A 12,479-nucleotide genomic window follows, 5' to 3' on the forward strand; every position below is an offset into this window, starting at 1 on the left:
ACTCTCTGATCGGAGTAAAGGACTGATCCTGCAAGCTTCCTCAATGTGCACAAACACCTTTGTGCGTCATAAAGGTCACGTGATTAAACAAACGCGCCTGCAGGTGATGTTAAATTTAGAACAGTAATAACTACACCTTTGTGGTAAACCAGTCTTCCAAAGCTCTCCGTACCGAAACCATCTAAAACCAGTTTCTTCATCCAAGTACGTGTATTAAATGCTTCTGTAATGACTAATTTTGCTTTTTAACACTTTTAAAACTAGTTGTTCACAAGAGCCAGAACAGCAGGATACTACAAAAAAAACAGACATCCGCAGAGGTAAACACGTGCCGCTTCTAAATAGATTTTGCCAAAGATATCAACATGTTTTGGTAAGAACAATGCTCTCTCTTTAGAAAAGCCATTCATTATCGTGCCACAGTTCTCCGCTCTAGTTTTCACATGTCATATTCACTTTTTACATCTCACTCACTCACGCACACCAACACATGCACCCAACAGACTATTTTAACATGGCCAAGCCGGTCCTTACATCCCCATTTCCTCCGTCCTACCTGACGCTGTGGTTGACTGATGATGAGGGGACGGGTTAACTGCATCTCGAACAACGGGGCTGCTGGCTATGGTCGGGAGGCATTCATCCGTGGGGTGGATGTGAATAGATGAGTGTGTCTGTGCAGTTTCTGTGTGTGTGAGTGAGTAGGCCTGGGTCTGGGGCTCGCTGGACCTTGATCCCTATGCCCACATAGCAGACAGGTTTGGCCTGGATCTGGTGTCAAGCCGGCACTGCTGGCTGACTTCTGGCACGGTAAGTGGTATGTCATCCAGATATGGGCCAGGCCTGGCGTAGATGGCACTGTTTATGTAATGGCATGCCACATCTGGCCCGATTATGGTTCGGTTTATGTGGCCCAGGCTCATAGAAAACAGGTCTGGCCCGGATCCGGCATCAAGCTGGCACTTCTGACTGGTGTCATGGCAGAGTGTATGTCAACCAGATTTGGGCCAGGTCTGGCAATGATGCCACTGTTTATGTTCCTATTTTCCTATTTTAGTTAGAAGAGCCAAATTCCATGTTGCAATACTATACTGCTATGGTAGCCAATGTTTCAAATGCAGGTTTGACAGGTTTGTGAGTTTACACTTTATCGAAAACCTAGTGACGGTTTACTCATTTTTACCACTGAGCAGCTGTAGCTCAGGAGGTAGAGCAGGTCACCTAGTGATGGGAAGGTTAGTGGTTCGATCCCTGCTTCTGCCAGTCTGCATGTCAAGAGTATGAATGTCATTAGGAAGCACCCAGTTTAGCAAAAGTGTGTGGTTGGGTGAATGTGACATGTTGTATAGAGCACTTTGAGTAGTCAGGCCATTCACTGTTGGAACAGGGTGTTGTCTTGTTACTTCTGCACTATTATGTTCTGGCACATGCTGTTATTACATGGCTCGAAAGGGCTGTCATTCTTTGCGGTATGTGGGCCATGTGTAAGCAGATGTGGGCCATGTGTAAGCAGATCTGGGCCATACCAATTTTGCTGTGTGGGATGGGACATTGTTATAGTGCTCCTCCCCGTTGTGTGGTTCGTTGTGTGGTGGGGGATCCGCTGGATTTTGAGTCATTCTCATGGGTCTGTGGCCCCGTCCTCGGCTAGTGCTGTGTGAGCACTAGTGCACTGAGTGAAAACATATGCAATAATCTCATTACTTTTAAAATTAGGGTGTTAATTATATCTGAAAAACTCATGTTTAATCATTACTGTAAAGATAAGATCACAATATCTAAATCAAGGCTGATACTTAATTCATTTGCAGCATTAAGTCGATACGCACATGCATCATAACCTAAGCATACCTCTAAAAAACTAATGTCTAAAAAAGTAAGCTACTTAACATACATCTAAAAAACTAATGTCCATACCAGTAACATCTTCAAGGGATGCCATGAGCTGAACATGACCTTCTCTCTTCCAAAGATTGCGTGGGCAGTTAATGACACAGCTGATCTGACTTTACCTAAAAAAACTTCATGCCCTTCCTCCTTCCAGGACTTCAGATCTTGTTCCTTTGACGTGAGCAAAACTGATGTTCCATTCAATTCTCCAAGTTTTAACTCAACATTCAACTATGTGAAATATTTAATTTAATTCATAGTGTGTTTGTAATTCAACATAAGAGGTTAATTAAGAAAGTTTGTAACTGATTGAATCAACAGGACTCACCAGTAATGATTATACTCCATGTTATAAATATTAATACAATCTGAGGGTTAATTTGTTGCTTCTAGATTTTTTTGTTTGTTTGTTTGTTTTAGCATTTTACATATAGCAGTTTTTATTTAGCTTTGTATCTGCATATAGCTCCTGCTACTCCAGCTGAAACCTTCTCTTTTGGATATTTGATGGCATGTAATGAAATAATAATAATAATAATAATAATAATAATAATAATATTTGCTAATATTGCTAATAATATATGCTGATTTATTTTCATCTTCTTTTTCATTTATGTGTTTATTTCATTGTTATTTATATTTATTTTTTTGTCTGCTTCATGTATGGTTTTTAACTGCTATCTCTGTTTTATTATTGGAAGGCACTTTGGTCAACTTTGTTGTTTTTTAAAGTGCTATATAAATAAAGTTGGATTGGATTGGATTACAATGCATGATGAACATATCTTTTTGATTTCTGAAAGCAGTAAAGTAGATTTTTGTCTCTCACTCTCATAGTGGTCTCCTAAACTGTGGTGAATATGGAAATATTTTCATAAAATACAAAGCAATTAGTAAGAGCTCTGCACTCTCTCATGAGACTGAAGGTTTGATCCTGCGAGATGAGTTGTATGTATACAGGCAAAACTAATTATGATTATAGGACAATTTTCAACCTTCCTTTTATCTCAGAAGTTTTTGAAAGAGTAGTTATAAAACAGCTATCAGATCATCTGCAGAGAAATTGTTTATTTGAAGAGTAGCCCATCACAGTACACAAACAGCTTTAGTGAAAGTTATAAATGATCTTCTTATGGCCTCTGACAGTGGACTTATCTGTGTTAATTTATTACAGTGATTATAACATGTTGTAGGTATTGAAGGTACGACACTGCAGTGGTTTGAATCCTATCTATCTAATAGACTCCAGTTTGTTCATGTAAATGGGGAATCTACTTTACATTATGGATTTCCACATGGTTCTGCGATAGGACCTGTTCTGTTTACAATATGCATACACATACTTGAATAATCAGGTCCCATCTTATCTTTAAGGCCTCACCGCACTTCGGTCTCGCACTGCAGGCTTTCTTGTGGTTCCTAGAGTAGAATCAGAGGCCCCTCTTCAGGAGACAAGACACTATCTCTACTTTTTAGATTCAGCTTAAAACTTTCCTTTTGGATAAAGCATATGGTTAGGGCTAAATCAGGTGAAACCTAATTAGTTTTGCTGCACTAGGCATATGCTCCTTGGGGATTCCCGTTTATTAGCGTTTATTTAGCGTTTATTCTTCACTAACCTTTTCCACGTACTGTTTATACACTTCTCTGCATTTAATCGTTAGTTATTTTTAATCTGTCTCGTCTCCACAGCTTGCCTTTTGTCGTGTCTTCCTCCCCAACTGTTCACAGCAGATGGCCACACCTCCCTGAGGCTGGTTCTGCCTGAGGTTTCTTCCTGTTTTTCATTTCCACTGTTGCCAGCGTTTGCTCATAAGAGGTCCGTTTTTTACCTGTATTATTGTAGTGTCTTTACCTTACAATACAAAGAACTTTGAGAAGACTGTTGTTGTGATTTGGGATTATGTAAATAACACTAAAGATTGAACTAAAAATTGAAATATGGGCCATATGACCAATTACTGTGCATGCTGGTAATGATACACTCAACTCAAAAATTCACAATGACAAAAGTTTATGTTTTTGCACAGGCAAAATTTCAGGCAGGGAAACATAGTTGCTGCACTTTGTTGGCAACACTCTGGCAGTTTTTTAGCCCCTCTAAATGTCCTTTCTTCACGTCTTTACTTCCTCAGTGTCTCATGTTAATCACAACATGTAAGTGCAGTACAACAAGAACAAAACTATGACGTGGAGGGAAAAAAATCTCAAAACAAAACAAATGGGCAATGGAAAACCTTGTCAGAAATTAGTGCTTTTATTGCTTAATAAGTCATCTTTGATCTGTCAATCACATCACCAATATATCATACACATTTCAAGTAGTTCTATCAATATCAGATCGTTTACAATTAAGTAACAATTGAGATTTGACAATATCAGGAAAAAAACAAAAACAAAACCTAATTTCTTCAGTGGTTGTAGTCTGTGTCATAAACAGTCTTGTCCTTTATATGGACAAGACAAAATAATGAGGCACCAGGGAGATCAAGCAACAACCTCACAAAGAAAACAAGCATACTGACAGACTTTGTGAGAATTAAAGCTCATAGTTTTACTTTTTAAGGACCACAAACCTATTGAACATAAATCTCTCATAAACACACCAAAGAATATGTTCCCACCACCAAATGGCAGTCAGGCAAAAAAACTGTTAAGTGCTAAAGTGTCTAAACAACAAAACCCTCCTGTCTAACGGACTGGACTTTTCTCTACCGCCTTCTAAATATTTAAACATTATATATAGTGTAACAACATCAAGAGGTAATAAAATAATCAAATGTTCACATAAATATCTGATTATTATGAAAACCTTACATTAAGTGAGTGAGAGATTTTCCTTTTTCTTCTACAGCCTTATATGTTCTCTGTACAGCTTCTGAAAGTGATTCTGCATCCTTAGCGGCTTCATTTCCAATGACACCTCCCATTACTCCTCCTACTCCTACAGCTGCTGTCAAGCCTACTGCTCCAGCAACTACTAGTGCTTTTGGTTCGTGTGCAGCTGGTACACGTGCTAATGTGGAAAGCTTTTTTGTGACATTCATCAATTGTGGGTTCTTCACAGCTTTGATAGCAAATTCAGCCAATGCTACAACACCAAAAAAAGCACCGAGCAAAGCTCCTGTTGCAATCCCTGCCATTTGGATCAGAAACCTGTTAAACACATCTGTTTTAGCCTGGTTTCTGATCTCTTCTGGGGTTTTATCTGGCATTGAGTGTCTAATGTGCTCTACCTGTTTCTGTATTGCCGTCTCCACATGTTCCAGCATTTTATTTGTGTAGTAGCCTCCGTTTCTTTCCACCACCACTTTTTCTATTGTTTTCAGTAACTCCTCCACCTGGAACTGGTTGCTCCTGTAGTTATTTGGCTGGTTGTTGTTCCAGTGTTTGTTATCAAAGACGTGGCACCGACCTCCACACTTTGACACCAGATCACTCAGGTTCTTGTTCTGACTGACAAAATCTTCAATTTTCATCTTTTTCTTGAGCTGGTCACCGTGAGTGAAAACAACAACTGCATATTTTAGAGCTTCATCTGAGAAATACTGAACTATCTTAGTGATGACAGCCTGCTCGTGCTCTGTGAATTTACCCACTTGAAGCACAATGAGAAAAGCATGAGGCCCAGGAGCACACTCTGTCATACAGCTCATTATCTCAGGCTTCAGATCTTCCTCAGACCTTCCTGTGTCAAAGAAACCAGGGGTGTCGATCAGAGTGATGCTTCTTCCACTGACTGTTTTGGTTTCTGTTTGGCATTTCATTGTTCCAGAGTTTGGAGAGGCATAAGTGGCAAAGAGCTCCTCTCCAAGAATGGTGTTACCCAAATCACTTTTCCCAGATCCAGTTTTTCCCAGCAGGACCAACCTCATTGTTGTTGACTCTAGAGGAGAACAGTCACTCTGTTAAGTACATTTCTTTCTTACTTTTGCTGCCTTCGAAATACTTTTTGGTCAGGGTTTCAGGTTTGAAACAGAATCAACAGTCAAAGTCAAACTTCTTTATATAGCACATGTAAAAACAACAACTGTGACCAAAGTGCTGCAAATTTAAAACAATCAAAAGACATAAAAGTAGGAAGCTGTGATGCAATTTAAGAAAAAACAACAACATTAAATTAGAAGATTTCAGGAAGAAATAAGGCAAATAAAAGTAGTACAAACTTATTCTGATTTAAAAGTCAAGTATAAAAGTGGGTTTTTTAAAAAAGGTTTTGAAAGTGTCTGATGTCTGAGAGGTCATGATCAATGTTCCCTCTAAGCTGCACACGTGCGCAATTGCGCACTGCTGGCACGGTCTCTGCGCACAGAAAATCTGTGTTGCGCACAGAAAAAGAAATCTAACCTGAATTGAAATTAAAATTAAAACTTTAACAATTCTGTTTTGCAGTGTTAGTCAGTGAGTGACTGGCTGCTCCAGTATGGGATTAGAACGATGCCACCTTATCCCATAGTCCAGCCAATAATGCGATTCACATTCGTATATACGCAGCTAATCAACGTCGTTGACAGGCTATGACAACGTCCTTATGTGCCAACACCGGTGTTTTAGCTAACAAAGCAGCGTGGCTGATGTGGAGTGAAGCCGCGTTAATGACAACGTGTACAACCGTTGGAGATGTGAGCAGGACAAACGGAACAATTGACGGAAAAAGTGTTGACTTTATACCAGTTTTTAAATTGTGTTGATAGGCCACATAAAGCCAGAGTTATGATAAAAAATATGCAACGTTTGTTTTTCTTCCTGAATACTATCGTTGTTTATATTTACTGCGGGAAGAAACGGTAAAATGGTGTTTTATAAGGAAAACGCTCAAAAGCGCTCTCCACATGTGAGCAAAAAACAAACCTCCCGCCCCTCCAGCCTTGGTGGAAAAAATGTACCATGTGGACCAATCAAAAAATTATATGGCATTTAGTTGTTTAGGGGGGAAGTTTTAGGAGTGACGGCGGTGTTTTGAGATGTGAGAGATTTGTGACATTTAGCGCAAATCTTGTGTAGTTAGTGTGTAGTGTAGTCAAATAGTTTCGTTGTGTGTGTCAGAACAATGAGGCGACTGCTGAATGTTACAGGTGTTACAGGATTGATACATCTCCTGTTGTCAGGCCTTCAGGTATCAGGCTGTTGTTCTCCTTTATCTCATAGTGGACAGAAATTATTTTTTGGAGTGGCACAAATAATTTGTGTGGCATCAGATTTGATGCAGAACAGCTGATTGTTCTGTAAATAGTTTGAAATGTTTATTTTAAAAAAAAAACGCCTTGACTGCATTAAAAAAAAATAGCTGCAAAAAACTTTGTTTGCCAAACTGAGTTACTTTTTTGAAGAAGTAATTATATAATGAATTGCCCAACATTGGTCATTATATACTGTATTTTGCAGACAGAGAGTTACAGGACTCTCTCCCAGACCACAGACTCATAATACAAGTCAGAGCTTTATTAAAAAAAAAAAAAGAAAGTTGTGTTTTCAAAATTGAAGTTCAAGTTATTTTTACTTCCAATAGCGTTAACATACTACACAAGTCATGAACAAGAGTTTTTTTTTTTTAATTTTCACTGTAAGTGGGCTAAAGCAGTTAATTAAAAGTACAGGGTGGGCCATTTATATGGATACACCGTAATAACATGGGAATGATTGGTGATATTAAAGTCCTGTTTGTGGCACATTAGTATATGTGAGGGGGCAAACTCCTCAAGATGGGTGGTGACCATGGTGGCCATTTAGAAGTCGGCCATCTTGGATACAACTTTTGTTTTTTCAATAGGAAGAGGGCCATGTGACACATCAAACGTATTGGTAATGTCACAAGAAAAACAATGGTGTGCTTGGTTTCAATGTAACTTTATTCAGAAAGGATAATATGAGACCTGAATACTAAATGATAAGAGGAGAACATTGTTTGCTGTTAGGTGAAGCTTTTAGTCAGTCTTTGGAGGGTTAATGCAAGACTGTCTGAATCCTCCAAAATACTGGGTGTTTGAGCTGTTGTCCAAAGGCTGTCTATTTAGTATCATTTGATGGACTGAATGTTTTTTATATTCTACATCAGATGTTGTGATTTCCTGTTGATGTTTTATTATGGTCTCTTTTTTAAAAGATTTTTTAACAAAAAGAATCAAATTATTATTTATGTTTAAAAAAGCACTGTCTGGATTCTTATCTGTGGATATTTTCTACACCTACCTTGATCTTGGTCTTTATTTTGAACATCTTCAGTGAATTGTTTATTTTGGACAGAGCCAAATGTCTGCAAAGACAACAAATTTCCAGCATTAGTAATGATTCTTGTATATACTGTATATATTGCAGAGGAAACAATAGCTGATTGGTTAATGATTGTGTTTACAGTATGTTTCCAAGTTAAAGTCAAATCAGGTTTGTGAAGCCTCCTGAAGCCTTGCTGCTTTGAAAAATAAAATATGAAGGATAAACCAAATATTGGGGTCAGATGAGACTGTTCCTGCTGACTGATATAGGAAAATGAGCTTTTCCAATTGTGACATATTTGATTATTATATTCTGAGTTTCTTTGTTTTCTAAGGATAAGGAATGGTGGCATTCTTCAAATCTCAGCATTTGTCGGTAGTTGATTTTTAGGGAAAAAAATTGTTCCATTACCTTGAGTGTCTCCACGTCATCAAAGTGAATGACGATGCGGATCAGGAATGGTGTGATGCCTGTTCGCTCCTGTTCAAATATGTGCATTTCCTCTGTTAACACCCTCTTCACTTCACTGTCAGGAAATTTCAGAGCAATCCCAGCACCAATGACGGGAAGAGCGACAGATGTGAATCCTTTTGTCTCACAGGAAGATAGGATCTTTCTGATGCCCATTCGAAGAACCTATAGTGGGTAAAAATACTGGATTATGGCAAATGACTCCATTAAAAGTGTCCTCACAAACAGGCAGTATAATAAAATCCCTCCTTTACTATCTCACCTGGACTGGCACGCCGTCTGGGTCACCATTCCAAGGAACGAGACTGAGGAAGAAGACTGCATTTGATTGAAGTCCAGGTAAGCCCTCCAGCAGTACTGAGTCACCAGGCATTGTTTCATCGCCTGCTTCCTTTCTAAACCTTGTGGTCAGCTGGCGTCCAGCTACTGCAAATAAAGCATTTCCAATACGGGTAGAGTGAGGATTATGGCCAACCATAGGAGACACCAAAGCATCCACCTAGGACAAGAGCAGGAGATTTGGTGAGTCTAGAAAATGTGTTTTATTGTGAGTTAAGATTTATCTTAATTACAGCAGCATTTTTCACCTGTTGGCTCTCGATTAGTCCCTGAATAACCTCCATGTGGACTCTGCCTCCAGGAGCTCTGGCAGTGGCTCCTCTTGCTGTATCTTCATCAGGTGTATCTATCCCTTGGAGAAGCCTGTCACGTGGTTCCTGTATGGCCCTCACCACCTCCTCTCTGTTATCAAACGGGATGACTTGGCTCAGACTTTAACCTCTCACACTACCAAAGTCCTTCACAGCAGCAACAGTCACTTCAGACTCTTCCCAGACACATCTGTGTACACCTTCACTTCACCTGCAGTCTGACAAGAGCTGCTGGACTGAACCAAAGCTTCAACTTTGTCAGGGTTTACCTCATAATGGCACAAGTAGCCACCAAAGAGAGCGTCTACCTCAGCTTTCCAATCACTAACTTCATCTGCAGCACCAGGTTGAGCGAGCCTCCTGACTAAAACTCTCCCCTCCTCACAGTAAAGTTCAGCAGAGCAGGCTAAACAGGCAAGCATGTTCTCAAGTTCTTGCTGAGCATGTGGACATTTAAGTAACTAAGATAATTATTAACATGTAGTTCATACCCGTCATCGCTTGGCAGAAGAGATGAGGCAGGAATGTGCTCAGGAGTCTGTGATTGGGAAGACATGCAAATGAGAACAGCTATCAATTTGTAGCAAACCCCTGCTTACATTAATATTATAATAAAATGGATAATGTTCATTTCATAAGGATGCATAAAACTATTAAAAATCTAGATAAACAAAAACGTGAAATTTACCTCTGCTGGATTGGAAGTGGGGGTCATGAAGTGAGAGGAGGTAGAATTTTCCAGACTTTCTCGGACAGTAAACACAACACTATAATCTTCAATCTCCAAAACATGCTTTGATCTCTGAAGGACTCTCTGCTGATCTGTAGACAGATATCTCAAATTACAGACTGAATTTATTATATAACTTTAACTCTTTCTTTTCGTTTTGCCCTTCTTTGTTCTTTTTTCTCCTCTTTTCACCCACTGCCAGTTTGGTAGAAACTATAATTCAGTGGTCAAATCAAAATCAAATCAAATTTGTTGTCACACCACATTACTGGTGCACTGGTACAGCACATGTGAGTGAAATTCTTGTGTGCAAGCTTCACAAGCTACCGAGTCAGTACATAGCACATATGAAGTATGTCCAACACAATATATTGCTGATTCCGCTTTAAAGCCTTTGCAACTCATTTAACTGTATCTACTAAAACACATCCAAACAGCAAATACAATTTTAAAAAAAAAACTGTATTTGCAATAATATCGTCATCTCATAGTAGCTCTCTCCCTCTAAACAGCCCACTCACGGAGGAAAGAGTTCAAATGTGACGGTGGGAAATCAGAGTTTCCCGAATTCCCTGAACTCAGCATTGAGGCAGCTGCTGATCACCGAAAACGAAACTTAACGTTGCGTAACAAGTTTCGCTTTCCAGACAAACATTTGGTTTACGTTTCCTTTCTCACTACTCCCACCCACAGCTGTACTTCAACGGTGAAAATATAATATTTCTTAAACAGCTGAAACCTTTCTGTTACGGCTATTTTAACCGAGAAATGCTAATAATATTTCGTGCATAAATAAATCTATTTATATATATATATAAAATATACATTTTAATAATAAATATAGAACGCATGATAAACTTACCTTTTTTATTTTGGAAAACCACGCTGTAGACGTTTGCGTCCACTCTTGTCAGTTGTCTGCAATCTCCTCCGCCTGATTTGCGACGATTACGGAAATAATTTTGTAATCTCGTCAGATGTTCTTCTTTAAGACTCTCGCACTCAAAGAAAACCGGGTGCTGGTAAAGATCTGCCATCATCCCGCTGTAACCGAACCAAACATAAGCAGCGATTTGTAAGAGCTCAGCACTCTCTGATCGGAGTAAAGGAGTGATGATCCTGCAAGGCTTCCTCCGACAATCACGTTTGTGCGTCACATGACCAAACAACAGCGCACGCCCAATGATGAATTTACAACAGTGATAACTCCTTTTTTAGTAACTCAGTCTACAAGACGTTAAAAAGCTCACAGTAAACATCTTAAAACGAGTTTTACTCTTCCAAGTCTTGTTTTTTTAATAAATGCCTCCGCCTCTGTAATCAGTGATTTTGCTTATTAACACTTTGGAATACTGGTTGTTCACAAGAGCAATATTAGACTAACAGCAGGCTACTAAAAAGACACGCACAGAAGTAAACGTGCGATGTCTAAATAGATTACACTCCAGATGTCAACATTTTTGAAAAACAATAATGGTCTCGCTTTATAAAAACTTTTCATCATATTTTCAATACACCCAGCTGTTTAAGTTGACTGAAGATTTCACAAATGAAACTTAGTCAAAACTCACTAAACACCACTACAATCTGGCCATAAAGCTTGTTAACAGCTCTCTAAAACCATTTTAAGGTGTGGTACAAGGACAAACTGTGGTGCATACATGAATACATTTGACTTGGAGTTCAATTCAAATCTAGCCTTGGGACATGTGTCTTTGTACTCATGTACTAGGCGTACTCCTACTGCCTTTGTCAGTAGGAGATTATACATTGCTGAAAAGCGACGTGTGATTTTTTTTAATGACTAATATCTTTGCTTATTTTGACAGACTAGTCAAGAGGATTAACAACAGGCGTTGCATAAAATAAGTGACCTGCTTTGAAAGTATCTTGTAATGACTGTGTTTGTACCTACATGGTAACCAATACAGTTCTTTTTGGCCTCTTAAAATATCTTTCTAACTGCTTTTTACACTTACTGACAGCCTCGAGACCAGATCTCTTTTGAAGAAAACATTTTTAATATAACATGACACTTTACTTGGGAGTATATGAAGTCACTTTGTCAAAACTGCAGCTTCTAACTCGTGATAGGAACATACTTTGGCTCAAAAAGACTGGATATCATTAATGAGAGACACATTTGACAGATCATGGACAAACAAGTCATTCACAACAGTTTAAATACTGGCAATCATTTTTATTTATTGCTTTTTAGCACAACCTCAGATAAATAGGAAAGGAATCCTAAGAAAGCAGTCTAAAAACAGTTCCAAATAAAAATACAGAACCATTAATTTGGCAAACCTTTGAGAAATGAGGGCAGTACCTTTGGAAAAGTGTCACAAAAGCCACAATAACCTTTACCCTACATCTTCTAGACATTGGTCATAGTGCAATACAGCATCTCTGTAGCTTTAGCTGACTGCAAAACTGACTTCATCTGAAACCATTCATCATTAGTACAATAAGCCCTATGTGCAGTATATTGTCAACTATTCCCCCCCTCAGATATTAAAGAAGTA

General features: G+C 38.8%; 1 protein-coding gene across 2 annotated transcripts; it reads right to left on the reverse strand.

Annotated features, from left to right (window-relative positions):
• Nucleotides 1-4,138: 4,138 nt before the first annotated feature.
• Nucleotides 4,139-11,093, reverse strand: LOC118453452 (uncharacterized). 2 transcript variants are annotated; one of them, XM_087836024.1, is made up of 8 exons: nucleotides 10,817-11,093; nucleotides 9,913-10,046; nucleotides 9,716-9,762; nucleotides 9,162-9,315; nucleotides 8,837-9,073; nucleotides 8,515-8,739; nucleotides 8,080-8,143; nucleotides 4,139-5,776 (listed from the first exon to the last, which is right to left on the reverse strand). In XM_087836024.1, exons 1-8 carry the CDS (start codon nucleotides 10,992-10,994, stop codon nucleotides 4,704-4,706), a joined length of 2,112 nt encoding a protein of 703 aa, XP_087692150.1. In that variant the 5' UTR covers nucleotides 10,995-11,093; the 3' UTR covers nucleotides 4,139-4,703. The 2 variants fall into 2 exon arrangements, with proteins under 2 accessions (XP_087692150.1, XP_087692155.1); XM_087836029.1 differs by lacking the exons at nucleotides 9,716-9,762; nucleotides 9,913-10,046; nucleotides 10,817-11,093 and having other exon boundaries at nucleotides 8,837-9,000; nucleotides 9,162-9,237.
• Between the last annotated feature and the right edge of the window lie 1,386 nt (nucleotides 11,094-12,479).

This window comes from Neolamprologus brichardi, chromosome 3 (assembly GCF_056152115.1).
Source record: "Neolamprologus brichardi isolate AB-2024 chromosome 3, ASM5615211v1, whole genome shotgun sequence".
Classification (NCBI taxonomy): Eukaryota; Metazoa; Chordata; class Actinopteri; order Cichliformes; family Cichlidae; genus Neolamprologus; species Neolamprologus brichardi.

Bases quoted from the DNA above. Each gene is read 5' to 3' on its own strand.
- LOC118453452 (XM_087836024.1), bottom strand. From the start codon at position 10,994: ATGATGGCAGATCTTTACCAGCACCCGGTTTTCTTTGAGTGCGAGAGT. The intron at 9,074-9,161 runs GTGAAAAATGCT...CTCTTGTCCTAG, and splicing joins GACTAATCGAGAGCCAACAG to GTGGATGCTTTGGTGTCTCC. The intron at 5,777-8,079 runs GTAGGTGTAGAA...GTTCTCCTCTAG, and splicing joins AAATAAAGACCAAGATCAAG to AGTCAACAACAATGAGGTTG.